This window comes from Sus scrofa, chromosome 11 (genome assembly GCF_000003025.6).
Source record: "Sus scrofa isolate TJ Tabasco breed Duroc chromosome 11, Sscrofa11.1, whole genome shotgun sequence".
NCBI classification, from domain to species: domain Eukaryota; kingdom Metazoa; phylum Chordata; class Mammalia; order Artiodactyla; family Suidae; genus Sus; species Sus scrofa.
The window spans coordinates 77,231,526-77,249,295 of record NC_010453.5 but is presented as its reverse complement, the minus strand read 5'-3'; the positions used below and the strand labels follow the sequence as shown (position 1 = coordinate 77,249,295).

At 57.9% G+C, this 17,770-nt stretch overlaps 1 protein-coding gene across 5 annotated transcripts in view; it reads left to right on the top strand.

Moving 5' to 3' along the window:
• The window catches only part of CARS2 (cysteinyl-tRNA synthetase 2, mitochondrial (putative)), a 38,072-nt gene extending 20,641 nt beyond the window's left edge, over positions 1 to 17,431 (top strand). For 3 of the 5 annotated variants that reach the window (XM_021065916.1, XM_021065912.1, XM_021065915.1), the window contains exons 8-15: positions 3,581 to 3,714; positions 5,771 to 5,838; positions 14,030 to 14,096; positions 14,691 to 14,829; positions 15,448 to 15,571; positions 15,976 to 16,074; positions 16,868 to 17,074; positions 17,256 to 17,430. In XM_021065916.1, the coding sequence (XP_020921575.1) occupies positions 3,581 to 3,714; positions 5,771 to 5,838; positions 14,030 to 14,096; positions 14,691 to 14,829; positions 15,448 to 15,571; positions 15,976 to 16,074; positions 16,868 to 17,074; positions 17,256 to 17,324 (907 nt within the window). In that variant the 3' untranslated portion in view covers positions 17,325 to 17,430. Of the gene's footprint in view, positions 1 to 3,580; positions 3,715 to 5,770; positions 5,839 to 14,029; positions 14,097 to 14,690; positions 14,830 to 15,447; positions 15,634 to 15,975; positions 16,075 to 16,867; positions 17,075 to 17,255 lie in introns of all 5 variants that reach the window. The other 2 variants (XM_021065913.1, XM_021065914.1) reach the window with 2 other exon arrangements.

Genomic DNA, 17,770 nt, shown 5'->3' with positions numbered 1-17,770 from the left:
GATGCCCCTACTCACTTCCCAGCTTCTGCGGAGCAGCGTACTGGCTTCAGCATCGCTGCCGGGGCTGTGCCACCTCTTTCCTGTAGGCCCTCGTAGCCTGGTCCTCCGGTGTGCGCGCCCCTGTGGCTCTGCCCGCAGCCAGGTGCCCCTTCCTTGTGTGTGTGTGTGTGGGGGGCAGACACAGAGGTGGCACCCCGCCCAGGCCCTCCTGTGCCTTCTCTCCACTTGGCAGCCCATCCTGGGGTTCCTGCCGGTGGGTCTGGGCTCTGCCCTGCTTTGCGCCGCGGCTGCGTCGTCCGTCAGCCAGCGCCTCATGGGGGGCACTTTGTTTCTCGTATTTCGCTTTTACCAATTCTGCGGCAAATAACCTCGTGTCTTTTTCCTGTTTGTGGAGCGAGGGGTCTTTTTAGTATCGTTAACTTGTGGATTTTGATACATTTCATGTGTTTTAGTTCATTGCAGATATTTTTTTTTTTTTTTTTTTTTTTTTGTCTTTTGTCTTTTTGTCTTTTGTTGTTGTTGTTGTTGCTATTTCTTGGGCCGCTCCCGCGGCATATGGAGGTTCCCAGGCTAGGGGTTGAATCGGAGCTGTAGCCACCGGCCTACGCCAGAGCCACAGCAACGCAGGATCCGAGCCGCGTCTGCAACCTACACCACAGCTCACGGCAACGCCGGATCGTTAACCCACTGAGCAAGGGCAGGGACCGAACCCGCAACCTCATGGTTCCTAGTCGGATTCGTTAACCACTGCGCCACGACGGGAACTCCATTGCAGATATTTATAATAAGCAGTTTTTAAGATTAGAAGCCAAGTACAATTAAGGCAAACATTTCAGACTGCTGGGCACAGCCCCCGCGTGGCGCTGTGTGGGGTGCAGCTTTCTGATGGGCAGTTCTCTGAGTGCCGCCTGTGCACACCCCCCCCCCCCCCCGCCCCCGGCTTCTGCGTAACCTCACCCCCTTCTGCAGGTGGGAAAGCCCGTTCCCGTGTATGCATCACAGTGAAGACTTAGAAGGGGTTCTGCTCCCCCATCCCATGCTGATAACCTGTGCCCCCCACCTGTGCTGACGCCTGTGCCCCCCCCACCTCACCTGTGATGACTGTGCTCCCGCCCCCCACCTGTGCTGATGTCTGTATGACTCCTCTGGAAACGTGTCCAGAAATTCCTGAGATGTCAGGCTCTTGTTAGTTTGAAGCAGGGGCCAACTTTTCATTAAAAAAGCGATGTCCAGCTCTCCGCCCGGCTGTAAATTCCCAGATGTATTTACAAGTATTTGTTTATTAATAGCAATGTGGAATAGACACTGCGTTGTAAAAAGACATTTATCTTTTAAATTCACATGATTTTTCTAAAACAGGAAATATTTAGTGAGTTTCAAATGTAATGTTACCATTAAATATTTTATTTCTGTTGAAATCTAAAGACAAAAACAGACTTCTATTCAGTTTCAGCTTTCGCTTTTTTTTTTTTTTTAGGGCTGTACCTGCAGCATATGGAGGTTCCCAGGCTAGGGGTCTAATCGGAGCTGCAGCTGCCGGCCGACACCACAGCCACAGCCACGCCAGATCCAAGCCCTGTCTGCGACCTACACCACAGCTCATGGCAATGCTGGATCCTTAACCCACTTAGCGAGGCCAGGGATCAAACCTACAACCTCATGGTTCCTAGTTGGATTCATTTCCACTGTGTCACAATGGGAACTCCAGCTTTCTCTTAATTTATTTATTTTGTCTTTTTAGGGCCATACCCAAGGTACATGGAAGTTCCCAGGCTAGGGGTTGAATCAGACCTGCAGCTATGCTACACCACAGCCACAGCAACGTAGGATCCCAGCCACGTCTGTGAGTTACACCACAGCTCACGGCAACACCGGACCCCTGACCCACTGAGTGAGGCCAGGGATCGAACCCGCATCCTCATGGATACTAGTAAGGGTTGTTTCTGCTGAGCCATGACGGGAACTCCAGCTTTCTCTTACTTTAAAATAGATCTGACATTTAAGGGAGAGTAGAGGCTAATATAACGAACACAGTGGATCCACAGTTAAGCTGTTAAATCTGTCACATTTGCTCAGATCTTTATAAAAATGGATCACTCGTGACCAACACAGTTACGGCCCCGCTCCCCCCCAGCCCTGGTGCCTCCCGACTCACGTGCTCCTTCCTAGTGTTTGCGTTTCGGGGATGCCCCAGGTTCCATCGCCGAGGCTACGGGGTCCACGACCACGTGCTGCACAGCTTAGGGGTGACCATGAAATGCAGCTTTTCCTGAGCTGGGCCAGAGGGAGAAGGGTCAGCCTTCAGCGGAAAGGGACCTCGGAGGGGCTGTAGCACCTTTGAAACGTCTATTTTTAGCCATTTTTAGAAAACCCACTGGTGTCTGCACCCCTGGAGGGGGCTGGCCTCCAGAGTTCCATGGCCCTGGCCCCCCGTCGCCGCTGTGTGGCTTTTACATTCCTACTCAACGTTTGCATTTTTAGTGTCCTCTGGGGCCACTGCTGGTCAGCCGGGACTCTTTGCACCCGGTTGCTTTGCAGGTGCTCCAGTGACCAATGCGCAGGCAGCGTGTGCCCGTCAGCCCTGAGATGTGCTATTTGGGGGGGAGGGGGTGCACAGTGTAGCCTTAGAGCAGAAATGCCCACACAGCTGAAATGAGTCACTTTGAATTCTGTTACCTCGTTATTCAGGTATGGCTGCTAAATAGTTAAATTTTCAAAAAAGCCAAATTAAAAATCTCATGATTTTATAGTTCTTTTTTGTTAAATCACTAAACTCTCCCTATTGAAAGTAAGGGAGTTCCCGTCGTGGCGCAGTGGTTAACGAATCCGACTAGGAACCATGAGGTTGCGGGTTCGATCCCAGCCCTTGCTCAGTGGGTTAACGATCCGGCGTTGCCGTGAGCTGTGGTGTAGGTTGCAGACGCGGCTCGGATCCCGAGTTGCTGTGGCTGTGGTGTAGGCCGGTGGCTACAACTCCGATTCAACCCCTAGCCTGGGAACCTCCACATGCCGCGGGAGCGGCCCAAGAAATGGCAAAAAGACAAAAAAAAAAAAAAAAAAAAAAAAAAAGTAAGGAAAAGTAGTTCTGAAGTTCTAAAAAACCATGTATTGTTTCTGGAAGAAAGAACATGAAGTCTCTTACCAGGAGGAAAAGCCATGAATTAGGGGTATTTTTCTTTTTAGGGCATATGGAAGTTCCCAGGCTAGGGGTCGAATCGGAGCTGTAGCTGCTGACCTACACCCCAGCCACAGCAATGTGGGATCCAAGCCGCATCTACAACCTACGCCACAGCTCGTGGCGACATGGGACCCTTAATCCACTGAGCGAGGCCAGGGATTGAACACGCATCTTCACAGACACGGTGTCAGGTTCTTAACCTGCTGAGCCACAGCGGGAACTCTAGGGATTGTATGCAGTAAAAACAGTTTCAGTTGACGTTTGCATCGGTTGAGTCGTTATGTGTTTAGAACTGAGCTCCGTTCTCTGCGTAGGCCGAGCGAGGCTGGAAGGGCGACGGGCTGTGGCTTGGAGCCCTGCTGTTGGCCTGATCAGCCCCCTGCTCTGCACCGTGTCTTGCAGCTTGGTGTTTGGGAGTCGGCTGGATATCCACTCGGGCGGCATAGACCTGGCTTTTCCGCACCACGAGAACGAAATCGCCCAGTGTGAGGCCTTCCACCGGTGCCCACAGTGGGGGAACTACTTCCTGCATTCGGGTGAGTGGGGCCTCGGTCAAACTGCTTCCTTTCCAGTTCTGCCACCTCAGTCTGCGAAGCCTCTGCTTCTGGAAATGCAGCTTGTCCCTGAGGCTGTTTTTGACTCGAGTCCATTGGCTTCCTTGGATTGGAAGACCACCCGTGCCTTTTGGAACGGAGGCCGAAGCTGCGAGAGTTGGCCAGTGTCGCGCATTGCTGCCCCACGTGTGTTTCTCTCGGTGAGAGCATGAGAGGGGTTGCAGATACGGTTCGATGTGGTGATGATGAACCTGCCGTCCTGGAGCTGCCACGTTGTCACCATGAGTAGCTGTCACCCTCTGAAAGCACTGCCTTCTGTCTCACTTTCCAAGAAGATGATCGGCTCCAGCCACCTGCTCTCAGAAGCGGGTGTGACGTGGAACCAGCAGCATCTCGAGCAAAGCAATCTTGGAATTTCCTTGCTGCACGAGGAGATCCCATGTCGATTTTGAGCAAGGCCGTGGGGCCGCAATGGCCCGGTTTTAGTACCTTTCCCGGTGGCCAGTTAAGGTGTTTGAGGGTAAGGAAGAGGCCGGGCTCTGGTGGTGGTTGGGGAGGGGTGGAGAGGTCACCCGCCAAACCCAGCAAGTGGACAGGCGCCCTTTGCCTGAGCCCTTGGTTAAGGCTGTCAGGGCTTCCGGCAGGTGGGGTACGTGCGGACGTGCCGCAGGGACGCACAGTTGCTGCTTCAAGTGTGGTCAGGTCCACGGGGGTGACCGTGGCTGGCAGGACTGCCTGTGCCCAAGTGCAGCCCTGCTCCGTGTGCCTCCTCCCCACGAGCCCCCCAGGCACGTGCCCTGTGTGGGGCCTGGGAGCCAGCATCTGGCTCTGTGTGCCCTTCCAACCCTCGTTTCCATTCTACCTTGAATTTGTCTGGCTGAGTCCGCGGCACAGGAGCTGTTGCCTGCGTGGGTGTAGACGGGGTCTCTTTTTCTTTTTCTTTTCTGTCTTTTTAGGGCCGTGCCCACGGCACATGGAGGTTCCCAGGCCAGGAGTCGGATCAGAGCTCTACCCGCTGGCCTACGCCACAGCCACAGCAACGCCAGATCCAAGCCAAGTCTGCGACCTACACCACAGTTCATGGCAACACAGGATCCTTGACCCACTGAGCAGGGCCAGGGTTGGAACCCGTGTCCTCAGGGATGCTAGTCAAGAGTGGTTAACTGCTGAGCTATGATGGGAATGCCAAGACGGGATCTTTAACCTACTTTGCCAGGGGGCCCCTGTGGCTTTAGATGGGAGAGGGAAGGCTTTTGCCGCTGTGTCCTGTGAGGGCTCCGGAATCCGTTGTTCTCTCTGACCTTGTCCTGGGAGAGCAGCTGTGTCCGCTGACACACGGGGAAGGATGCTTCTTCCTGAAGAAGACGCGTGGAAGGCGGGGTTCAGTGGGCGGTTCCTGCTCCGGAGGTTCCCGCCCAAGTAGTGGTGTGTACGGCAGGTGCCTAGAGTGACGTGTTCCATGTATTTCGGAAGCCGCATTGGAAACCAGATCTCAGAATGGTTGGCCTTGGAGCCCTGGGCTCGAGGTCGTGTCAGGAAAACTGGGGAAGGGTCTCCTGTTGGGAAGGAAGAGAGCCCCACACCGATGCCGTCCAGGCCGAGGTCCAGGCTCAGCTGGAGACGGTCCCGAGGGCTTGTTTTACCCTTGTCCTTCACATGCATGGGGGGGGGGCACGTGATGCCAAGGTCAGGATCCGTCGGGAAAACAGCAGAGAACCTACTGGTGCTGCTCCGAGACCTGCTCACCGAGCATCACAGTTGGGCTTCTGTGCCTGGTTCTCAGGGCCAGCGATGCGTCCTCTCGGTGCCTGGGGGTCACGGGAGGGGCAGGGAGGGGCATAGCGGGGCCGTGGGTCCACCCCCCAAGGGCTGAGTGTGGGAAAGATCAGGGGCCCTGTGTGGGCGTCCACGCCGGGGACAGCGCAGCGGGTCACGGCTCGCTGGTACCTTGGGAGACACGCCCGCCTCACCGTCCTCCGCAGGTGGAAGCCCCTGCCTCCCACCTGGGGCGGCGCGAGTGACTTTGCGTTGGTTTCAGGGCATCTGCACGTGGAGGGCGGGGAGGAGAAGATGTCCAAGTCGCTCAGGAATTACGTCACCATCAAGGTAACTCGCTCGTCGCGGGCCCCGCGTTGCCAGCCTGCTGCCGTGCTGGGAGGGCTGGTGTGGCAGGCGACCCCGTCTTGCTGCTAGTGTCCTCGTCCCCTCCCGTGTCCCTCCTGCCAGCTCCCTGGGTCAGCGCTGGGGGACTCGGCCTCCCGGTCCAGTTCCAAGGTTCTCGCCCTTGTCCTTGGTACCAGTTCCTCCCCAGTCACGTTTGCTGGATCCCTGCCCCCTTCCCTGGCGCCACCCGCTCCTGCCCGGGGCCTGGTCCTGGCTTCTCCACCTGCCGAGCGGCTTCCTGGCCCGTGGCCGTGCAGGGCAGGGCGTCAGTGTCCCGGTGAGGGGATGCGGGTGCACTGGCGTGACAGCACCCCCCCCCGCCTCGCCCACCCCAGACCATCTTTACGTACTTGTGGGAAGGTTTGGTATCTTACATGGTCTCACACAGAGAGGTTCAGCACGTGTGCTCACATACGGATCCAAGAGTCGTCACTGTTGTGTGTATCTGTGCTCTGTCTGTGTCAGTGGGAATGGCGAGTGTGTGTGTGCACGTGTGTGTGCGGGTGTGCACGCATATACCCAGTTTCACAGCTGCTGAACCACACGGAAAAGTGCTGCAGGCGTCACAACTCCTGAGAAGTTAACGGTGATTGCTTAGTATCAGCAACTTTCTGGTTCCTGTTCCAGTTACAGCTTTTTTGTTTTAACTGGGGTCTCATCAGTGTTCAGGTGGGGCCTTTGTATGTGTCTTGGGCTTTTTATTTTTGTTTAAAATATGGTGAAAAATACGTCACATAAAATTTGCCACCTAGGAATTCCTGTCATGGCGTAGCAGGAACAATTCTGACTAGTGCCCATGAGGACGTAGGTTCGATCCCTGGCCTTGCTCAGTGGGTTAAGGATCCGGCATTGCTGTGAGCTGTGGTGTAGGTCGCAGATGTGGCTCGGATGTGGCTCGGATCTGGCTGTGGCTGTGGTGTAGGCCAGTGGCTACAGCTCCGATTCAGTCCCTAGCCTGGGAACCTCCGTGTGCCGCGAGTGTGGCCCTAACAAGCAAAAAAAAAAAAGTTGCCACCTTAACCCTGGCTGCGTGTACCGCGCAGCCGTGTGAAACGTGCTTGTGGGGAACCAGCCCTCCGAGCGTTCGCGTCATGCGGACTGGCTGCACCCCGTGGGCACTACCCCCCCCCCGCCGTGGTTCCCCTGAATCCGACGACAGCAGGGCCCTGGTGCGAGTGGAAGCCCGCGGCCTCTGCCCTTCACCCCCGCCGTCTCCCTGCACAGTCCTCGCGCTGCCCAGGAGCAGGGTGCCCTCCGCCTTAGGGCCCACAGAGGCGCCCTGCTCCCGCTTCTGCCCTGCGCCGCGTCTGTCCCCGTCCCGGGCGCAGGTGGCCAGGGAGGGGGCGTCCGGTGGGTCCGCTCCTCGCGGGGCCCTGGCCGCACGCTGCAGCCTCCAGGGCCTTGGCGGCAGGCGGGCCGCGGGCCGGTCCCCGTTTCCTCCGTGTGCGTCCCCCCGTGGGCCCGGCCTTCGTGACGCGGCTCTGGGTCGGGCCACGTCGCGTGGCCTCGTTCTGGGCTCTTTCTGTTTACTGGTCGGGAGTCCTCTTCGGGGACAGGGCTTTGTCTTCCTCGCTCGTCCTTCTCCCGGGGACTTCAGGGTCTGAACTGACCTTGTCCCTGATGAATTCGGTCTCTGGTCTTTCTGTGCCGAACCGACCCTGCGTGGGGCCGAGGCGACCGTTGCTTTCCGGCCGCCCCCACGGGGACACGGGCTTTAGACGCCCTCTGGGCGCACAGCGTGGCTGCCACAGCTGGGTGACCAGCTCGGCACCTTTTCTGGGGACAGAGCTGGGGCAGAAGTCAACCCACCCCCCGAAGCAGCTCCTCAGCTGCGAGCCGTCAGGTCGGGTGGGTGGCGCGGCGCGTCTGTGCTTCAGCTCTTGTCACTCTTGTCGCTCTTTTACCCAAAACCTTGTTTCCTCACAGCGGCCCGTCAGCTTTGTGCTTTATGGAAAGTAGACGCAAAATGAGCTTAAAATTTTAGTTTCAGTGTTCCCGTGAACAGTAAAACTGTTGTGTAAAGTTGAAAACTTCTCACTAATTTTTTTTTCTTTTGTCTTTTTAGGGCCGCACCCGCGGCATATGGAGGTTTCCAGGCTAGGGGTCGAATCAGAGCTGTAGCCACCGGTCTACACCACAGCCACGCGGGATCTGAGCCGCATCTGTGACCTACACCGACAGCTCACAGCAACACTGGGTCCTAAACCCACTGAAGAGGCCAGGGATCGAACCCGCAACTTCACGGTTCCTAGTCAGATTCGCTTCCGCTGCGCCACGACGGGAACTCCGGAATTCTTAGTTTCTGCTCTTAATCGAGGCAGTGACCTGTGTAACATGCTTTTTCCCCCGAACAGTTTAACGGTTTAATTTGATTAAAGAAGTGTGTATTTCATTGCAGGAAACTTGACAACTGCAGCCGAGAGAAAGAAGCACCCACAGGAAGCTGGGGTGGGGGTGGTGGGAAGCCTGTCTCCCCAGCTCCGCTCCCACGCTGCCCACTTTTCCCTCCTGGAGCAGCCGTCACGTTTCTCAGCATCACAGCGTGTGTTTACATGTGTCTGTGCACATACTTCTCACGTGTTTCTTTACACACACGGTAGCGCTGTTTTTGGCATCTCTTTTATTCATCAGTGGGTCTTTTGGCCGCCCCCCCGCCGCGGCATGTGGAGTTCCCGGGCCAGGGATCAGGTCCGAGCTGCAGTTGTGAGCTACACCCCAGCTGCAGCGGCACTGGTTCCTTTACCCACTGTGCCAGGCCAGGGCTCGAACCTGTGTCCCAGTGCTCCGGAGGTGCCGCCCATCCCATTGCGGCAGCGGGAACTCCTGTTTTATTCACTAGTGACTTGTGGGGTAGGTGGCTGGTTTGTTTTATTGAAGTGTAATTGACCTATAGCACTGTGTTAGTTCTGGGTATGAAGCACAGCGATTGTGTCTTTTGTGCCTTGCAAAGCCGTCACCAGGGTGAGTCTGGTTACCGTCCGTCAGCATAAAAAGCTACAGTATTGGAGTTCCCGTCGTGGCGCAGTGGTTAATGAATCCGACTGGGAACCATGAGGTTGCGGGTTCGGTCCCTGCCCTTGCTCAGTGGGTTAATGATCCGGCGTTGCCGTGAGCTGTGGTGTAGGTCGCAGACGCGGCTCGGATCCCGCGTTGCTGGGGGGCTACAGCTCCGATTCAGCCCCTAGCCTGGGAACCTCCATATGCCGCGGGAGCGGCCCAAAGAAATAGCAAAAAGACAAAAAAAAAGCTGCAGTAATATTGATGACGTCCCCACTGTGCATGTCATCTTCATGATGTTTGTTTTTTAAATGTATTTATTTATTTTAACTGTGCCCAAGACACATGGAAGTTCCTGGGCCGGGGATGGAACCCGTGCCACAGCAGTGACAAGGCTGGCTCCCTAACCTGCTGGGTCACTGGCCCGTGACATTCGTTTTCTAACTAGGAGTTGGTACCTCTAATCCCCACTATTTCACGCGTCCCCTGCCTGGCAAGCGTCTGTCCTCTGTCTCCATGAGTGTGTTTGAATGTTTGTTGATGGGCTTTTCTTCTGGATGCCTCATGTAAGTGGCATCACCCGGTGCCTGTGTTGCTCCGTCTCACTTGTTTTACTCAGTACAGTGCTCTCTAGGTCCAGTCCTTTTGTCGCAAATGGCAAGATTTTTTTTTTCCCTATGGCTGAAGATGCAGTGCAGTGTATGAAGTTCATGGACCCATCTTTATCCACTGGTCTGTCGGCGGGCACTTAGGTTGCTTCCATGCCTCAGCTGTTGCAGACAGTGCCGCAGTGAACGTAGGGGGTGCAGGTGTCTTTTCTCATTAGTGTTTTTGTTTTCTTTGGAAAAAATACCCAGAGGTGGAATTTCTGGCTCACTGGGATGGTTCTACCCTTCATTTTCGAGGACTCTTCCTACGGCTTTCCACAGCGGCCGCACCGTTCCCATGCCCCCTGCAGTGCAGGAGGGGTCTTTTTTCCGCAGCCTGTCCAGCATGTTAGTTGTTGTCTTTTTGATAAAAACCCTCTGACAGGCGCGAGGTGGCAGCTCATGGTGGTTGGATTTGCATCCCCTGATGCTTAGTGATGTTGAGCATCTTTTCAGGTACCTGTTGTCCATCCGTGTGTCGTCTTTGGAAAATGTCTGCTGAGGTCTCCTGCCTGTTTTTAAATCAGGTTTTTTGATGTTGAGGTGTTATGAGTTCTTTGTATATTTGGGGTACCAACCCCCATCAGATGTATCATTTGCAGATACCTTCTCCCAATCAGTAGGTGGCTTTTCATTTTGCTGTTAGGACCCTTTGCTATGCGGGAGCTTTTTAGTTTGACATTTTGTTTATTTTTGCTTTCGTTTTCCTTGCTTGAGGAGACAGGAAAAAATACTTCTCAGACTGATGTCAAAGTCTGTTTTCTAGGAGTTTTATGGTTTCGGGTCTTACACTTAAGTCCTTAATCTGTTTTGGCTTATTTTTGTATGTGGTTGAGAACGTGGTCCAGTTTGATTCTTTGGCAGGTAGCCATCCAGTTTTCTCAAAATCGCTTATCGAAGAGGCTTTGTTCCACTGTGCATTCTTACACCTTTTGTCGGAGGTTAATTGTCCAAACAAGTGTGGGTTCACTCTGGGTTTCTGTTTTATTCATCTGTCTGCGTCTGTTTTGTGTCAGTGCTGTGTTGTTTTGATAAAGGTTTGCATTAGAGTTTTAAATCAGGGAGCATGGTATCTTCAGCTTTGTTCTTTCTCAAGATTGTTTTGCTGTTTGGGGTCTTTTGTGTTTCCATACAAATTTTAGAATTATAGTTTTGTGAAAAATGCCATTAGTAGCTTGACAGGGACAGGCATTGAATCTGTAGATTGCCTTGGGAAGTGTGGCCATTTTAACAGTATTAAGTATTCTGGTCCATGAACATAGTATATTTTTCCATTAGTTTTGGCTTCAGTTTCTTTTATCAAGTGTCTTAAACAATTTTTTTTTTTTTTTTTTTTTTTTTTGTCTTTTGTCCTTTTAGGGCTGCACCTGTGGCACATGGAGGTTCCCAGGCTAAGGGTGGAAACGGAGCTACAGCTGCCGGCCTACACCACAGTCACAGCAACACAGGATCTGAGCTTCATCTGTGGCCTACACCACAACTCAGAGCAACACCAGATCCTTAATCCATTGAGCGAGGCCAGGGATTGAACCTGCATCCTCAGGGTTCCTAGTTGGATCTGTTTCCATTGCGCCACGAGGGGAACTCCCTTAAACAACTGCTTGGGTACAATAGGGCTTTTACATCTTTGCTTAGTTCTTTTCCTAGGTATTTTGTTCTTACAAATGCAATCGTAAATGAGACTGTTTCCTTAATTTTTTTTTTTTTTTTTTTTTTTTTGGTCTTTTTGTCTTTTCTAGGGCCACTCCCACGGCACATGGAGGTTCCCAGGCTAGGGGTCTAATCTGAGCTGTAGCTGCCGGCCTACACCACAGCAACGCCAGATCCGAGCCATGTGTGCAACTTATACCACAGCTCCCGGCAGTGCCGCCTCCTTAACCCACTGAGCGAGGCCAGGGACTGAACCCACAACCTCATGGTTCCCACTCGGATTCGTTAACCACTGAGCCCCAACGGGAACTTTTTCTTTCTGATAGTTTGTTATATAGAAACTTAACAGGAACCTGTATATTAATTTTATATCCTGCAACTTCCCTGAATTTGTTTGTAAGTTCTAGTGGTGTCTTGGTGGTGTCTTTAGGCTTTTCTATTTACAGTGACTGTTTTACTTCCTTTCCAGTTTGGATTCCTTTCATGAGTCCTTTCTTTCCTGAATTTGGGCTTCTGGCTGGCCTGAAGCTTATCTTTGCCCATGGTTCCTCGAGGATGCCAAGCTCTTGCCCTGCGTGTAGAAAAATACTTGTCCGGGAGTTCCTGCTGTGGCACCGCAGGTTAAGGATCCAGCATTGCCGAAACCATTGGTGTAGGTCGTAGCTGCAGCTTGGATTCCATCCCTGGCCTGGGAACTTCCGCATGCCGTGGATGAGGCAAAAAAAAGTTCGTGCAGTGTTTAGTTTCCAGTGGGTTTTCCCTCCAGTCCTCCTCGTTTGGGGCCCACGGACAGGCGTGGAGACTGGCCTGCGTGGAAACGTGGTTCTTTCTGTTTAACGTGGGCTGTGGTCTGTGGGGAAGGACTCAACCTTCAGAGCTCAGGCAGCAGCTCGAAACTGGCCGTTCTGATTTCTAGGTGATGACTCGAGGCCGGTTTCTTCACTGTCGGCATCTTAGTCTTTCCTCTTTACGAGGAGAGAACACCTGCTCTGTGGGTGACTGTGCCGAGGGCCGAGTGGGTGGGCCTGGCCGGGGGTGGCTGGGTGGCCCCCTCTTCCTGCAGTGGCACCAGGGCAGACCCAGCACGGCGTCTTGGGGACACACCCTGCTGCCTGTCAACATGTGGCCTGTACTGTGTGCCTCCGAGGCTTGTTGCTGTCACCACCTGGCAGCCAAGCTTCTGGGAGCGCCTGTCCTCCAAGATTTACACGGGGGGTCACGTGTCACCTCTCGGGATGCCGCAGTCAGGTGTGTGGTGGGACCCGCACAGTGTGGAAGCAGTGGTATCGCACAGAGCAGTGAAAATGCTCGTCTGTGAAGCCCGGCAACGCGGAGGCCTTGTCGGGTCAGCGTGAGGTGCGACGAGGCAGGAGTTCATGGCAGAGGCCGAGGCTCCAGCTCTCCGCTCCCTGCGAGTTTCCCCGCTTCATTAGCGTGTCGCTGAGAATATGTTTAAACGGCCCCGTGGCGATCTGGTCCCCGTACGCGTCGTGAAACGTGCACAGCGACGTTGACTGCCTCCCGCGTGTGTGGCGGGAGTGCCTGAGATCTCCTGTGTGAGCAGGTGTCAAGCACGTGGCCCGGTCTGTCACCTCGGGGCGTCCTGCTGTACCCTGGACCCCCAGGACTGAGGCAGCTCGCAAGTCGGGGTCTGTGCCCTTTGACCAGTGTCTCCCCGGCCCCCGGCGAGTTCTCCTCTGTGTGCGTGAGTTCAGTGTAAGGTTCCACTTACGGGGAGGCCCTTCCGTGTCTTTCTCAGTCCGGTTTATTTCACGTAGCCCAGTGTCCTCCAGGCTCACTCACGGTGTCACAACGGCAGGATTTCCTGATTTTTGGTGACCGTGTGTGTGTGTGAGTGTGCGTGTGTGTGTGTGTGAGTGTGCGTGTGTGTGTGTGTTCTTTATTCATTCACCTGCTTCCGCATCCTGACTGGTGTAAGGCTGCCGTGAACGTAAGGCTGCTGCTGTGTCTTCGAGGTAGTGCTTTTGTTTCCTTCCAATCCGTGCCCGGGAGTGGAGCGCTGCATCGGGCGGTGGCTGTACTGGCGCTCGGAGGACCCCCGTGCTGCTCTGCCCACGGCCACACGCCTGCCTCCGCCCGGCAGCGCAGGTGCACCAGTTCTTTGCGGTTTCTTGCCCTTTTGGAGACAAACATCTGGACAGCGTGAGGTGACACCTCGCTGTGGTCTGATGTGTGTTTCCCAGATCTTAGTGGCGCTGAGCATCTGTCCAGGTACCTGCTGGCCACTTGTCGGTCTTGTGCCCACCTTGGAGTCGGGTTGGGGTTTTTGGCTGTTGAGTTGCATGAGTTCTTTATAGATTTTGGATAGTAACCCTTATCAGAGGTACGGTCTTGCATCCATAACCAAATGCACAAATATGAGCAGAAAGTCAGTAGAGGCGACAAGCAGAGCACAGACGTGGGGAGCAGGCAGCAGGGTGTGGCATCTCTGTGCCAGCGGTTGGGAGCACGGGGCTGCAGGGGATGGGCCGCTGACAGCGGGCACGAGGATGAAAGGCACAGCTTTTGCTGTTGTCAAAACCAGCTCCATACCCAGACATAGCCAATGTCTGGCAATGGTTTACAAGGACCTAAAAAGTAACACCTTCAGAAAGCGAATCCTCGCTTAAGGTAAGCGTGTCAGTTGGGGACGGGTCTCCTGATACATGGTCAGAAACAGCAGCGGCCAAGCAGCCGAGTCTGTGCTTGGGGTCGGGGGAGATCTAAAGACACAGGTCAAAGTGCGGGGGGCGGGGGGCTGCAGGCCCACGGGGTCCCGCGGGCAGAGAGCAGGCCGAGGAGGAGGCGCCTGCTCTCATTGCCCCCCGCACCCCCTACAGGACTTCCTCCGCTCAGCCTCCCCCGACGTCTTCCGGCTCTTCTGCCTGCGGAGCAGCTACAGGTCAGGTGAGCCCCTGGGGCCTCGTCGGGGGGGCCCGCCTGTTCTGGGGTGGCCTTGTCCCAGCAAAGCCTCTCCTGCAGTCACTCCCCACCCCCTGCTTTGTGACCTGGGAACACAAAGGTGGCGGCCCCCAGTGCATGTGGCCAGCCGCCCCGGGTGCTGTGTCCTGGGGACAGAGGGCACAACCTCTTCCAGCCCCGGAAGGCGACTCTGGGGTCCTGGCCCCGCCTTGCTGGCTGGACCAGTCGTGACCACAGGCCCCCAGTGTCCATGACCTGAGGAGCAGGTGCCCCTTGGGGACGATGGGGCTCCTCATGTAACGAGGCAGAGGTGGGGTTATATGGTCATAAGTTGGGAGAGTTGGGCCACAGCCACGGGACAGACGAGGAGGGACCCTCCCGGGCCGGCACCTGCCCACAGGCTCCTTGGCCTCCAGAAAATGGAGGAGATAACGCTGTTTTGAGTCCCAGCTGCTCGAGGTGTCCAGGCCTGGGCCGCCCGGGCAGAGCCACTGTCCCACATCTGTCCTCGCACCACCGCATGCCCCCCACTGTGGGGGGTCTGCCACTGCTCGGGTGACTGGCGCCCCCTCCCCGCAGCCGTTGACTACAGTGACGGCGCCATCCTCGAGGCCAGGCGCCTGCTCCACGCCGTGGCCGCCTTCGTGGAGGACGCTCGGGCCTACATGAGGGGACAGCTGGCTGGTGGCCCCGTGCGGGAGGACGTGCTGTGGGACAGGTGGGCACCACCTGAGGTGGGAGGTGGAGGTGGTGCTGGCTGGAGCCGGGGATGGGAGCTGGCAGGGAAAGGTGGGCGCCCCGGTCACCGTGACAGGAAGCATCTGAAGCTCAGCGTGTCCCCAGGGTGGCGTGAGCAGGCCGGGTAGGACCACCCGGTATGGGCTGCAGAGGCGCAACAGCGAGGGGCCCTGAGGGGACAGACTGGAGGAGCCAGTGGGGCAGGGAGCTGCCAGGCTCTGCCATCCTCCCGGGAGGGACAGGCGAGGACTCTTCCATCTGGGGCAGTGCTGCCAGGTGACCCTGGCCGACCGCAAACCACAAAGCCGTATTTCTCCCTCGGGAGGGGGAGTTGGGGGCTTTGCCTCCACGGTTCCAGGCCATGGCCCAGCCCTGGACACGCGAGCGCAGTTCTGGGACCTGGGTCCTGACGCCCGGTGAGCTGGTCCGGAGCCCAGCCCCGGGGGAGGTCCTCGATGAGGGGCGGGCCGCCAGGCGGGTGCGGCCAGGGCCTGACTGCGGCGGGAGGGCGGGAAGCCGCCGGGTGGGGCGCCCCCTGGGGACTGGCCAGCGCAGGGCCTGGTGCCGGGAGCGAGCCCCGACTGCGGTCTGCCCACAGGCTGGGCCGCACCAAGGGGGCCGTGCAGGCGGCCCTGGCAGATGACTTCAACACGCCCCGGGCGGTGGACGCCGTCGTGGAGCTCATCCATCACGGGAACAGAGAGCTGAAGGCGGCCGCGGAGGTAGCGCCCCAGACGCGGTGTTGGTTTGGAGGGTGGAGCAGACGCCTCCTTGCCAGCCCCAGGTGACCCATCTCCCAGAGCTGGTGGCAGTGCCACGGGTCTGGGGGCCACAGGAAGGCCTGGTGTGTGGACACAGGAGCATGAGACGCTCCTGTTGCCGCATGAACTTGTGGAATCCGAGTTTGTGATGTGAGATGGGGGAGGAAGCCACGTGGGGACCCCACCTGTCCCTGGGCCCCCCCCGGCGCCACCCACTGCCACCGCCATCGCCACCCTGGGGCTCTGCGCCCAGAGGGATGCTCAGACCCCGTCCCTGCGGTCTGCACCCCAGCGACCCTGCAGGGGCTCGTGCTCCGCCTCGAGGGGGCCCCGCCCCTAAGGAGCCCTCTCGGCGCCCCGTCCAGGAGCCCCGAGGCCCCAGGAGCCCCGCCGTGCTTGGCGCCCTCGTGTCCTTCGTGGAGCAGTTCTTCGAGACGGTGGGGATTTCTCTGGCCGAGCGACAGGTGAGGCCTTGTCTCCTCGGCCCTCGTCGGGCGCTCACTGCGCCGTGGCGGCCGCCGCTGTCCTCCGTGCGGGTTCATTGGACGGGCGGGCGGCAGAGGCCCGCGGTCCCCACCGCCAGCTCGGCTCTGCGCGGAGCGCGGTCTCGGGCAAGAATCGCCCGTCAGCCCGGCTGCAGCAGAGCCTGTTCCTGCGCCGCTGGCCCCGCGTCCCCGCGTCCCCACCATGCCCTTCACAGCGGAGGCCTCATCCAGGCCTGCGGTGGGTCCAGCCGCTTGAGTCTGCGGCCCCGCCATCTGGAACGTTCCATGGCCTCCCCGCCCTGACCACTCCTTCCCGTCTGTGCGGGCGGTGGTTAAACCTGTCACTGTCTTCGGACTCGAGGCTGGCGGGGGGCCTGGGAGCTGGCCTCACCCTCCGCGGACGGTCCCTTTGGCGCGTCCCCGCTTCCCGCACCGGACGTCCCGGCCTGGCACCAGGCCCGGCCCGGCTGTTTCTCCCCGGAGCCGGGGCGCTCTTGGCAGAGAAGGTTCCCGCATGGAGGGTCTGGGCACTCGGCCGCCTCCTGCGGTGGCCGGAAGCCCGGGGTTGCCACCGCCACCCCCTCCCCCTGCCCGGAGCGCCCCAGCGCCGCCCGAGCCCCGGAGGTCCCCGTCCGGGCACCTGGGCGGTGCGAGGGGCGTCGCCGCCGGGCGAAGGCGCCTTGCCCGGGGCCGCTGTAGCTCCTGCTCGGTGGAGGGCATGGCCAGCCCGCCGCCCGAGGTGACCGCCGGCCGCCCCGCCGTGTGCCCGCAGCGAGCCGCGGGGGCCGGCAGCCCGGCCGCCCTGCACAGCGTGGTGGAGGAGCTGGTGCGCTTCCGGCAGACGGTCCGCCGCTTCGCGCTGGCCGCGGGAGAGGCCGCTGGGGAGGCGCGGCGACGGCAGCTGCAGGAGAGACGGGCCCTGCTGGAGGCCTGCGACGCCCTGCGCAGGGACCTGAGCGCGCACGGCGTCAGGATCAAGGTAAGCGCGGCCCCCGGGGCCGAGGCCAGGGGCCGGGAGCCGGCGGGGCGCGCGCAGACGTCCCTGCGCCTGGACACGGACGGGCCCAGACCTGCGTCCCGACCCCTGTCCCCTGCAGTGGGAGGCAGCCTGCCCTGCCCTCGCGCCCTTCTGCTCACCTGGGCCCCCCTCCGCCCCCCAGGACAGGAGCGACGTGTCCACGTGGGAGCTGCTGGACCCGCGGACGGAAGACCCCAAAGCAGGGCGCTGAGGCCGGGGCTCGCGGGAGGGTCCGTGCTGCCTCCGGTCATGAGGGCGGCTTTACCTTAGTTGTCCTTGGGGCTGTTTCACCTCAATAAATCAAGCTGATACCCCAGCGCTGGCGTGTGGAGCAAGCTGCTAACTGCATCTCTAGCAGCGACGGCCAGACACGGTGGTTTCCAAACCGCATCAGCCCTGGAGTTGCCGTTGTGGCGCAGCAGGAACGAATCTGACTGGGAACCATGGGGTTGGGGGCTCGATCCCTGGCCTCACCCAGTGGGTTAAGGATCTGGTGTTGCTGTGGCTGTGGTGTAGGCTGGTGGCTACAGCTCTGACTAGACCCGTAGCCTGGCACCCTCCACATGCCACAGGTGCGGCCCTAAAGACACACAAAACGCATCAGCCCAGAGCACCGGCTCCAGCTGGGACCTGGGGTCTGACACCATGGGCGGCGGG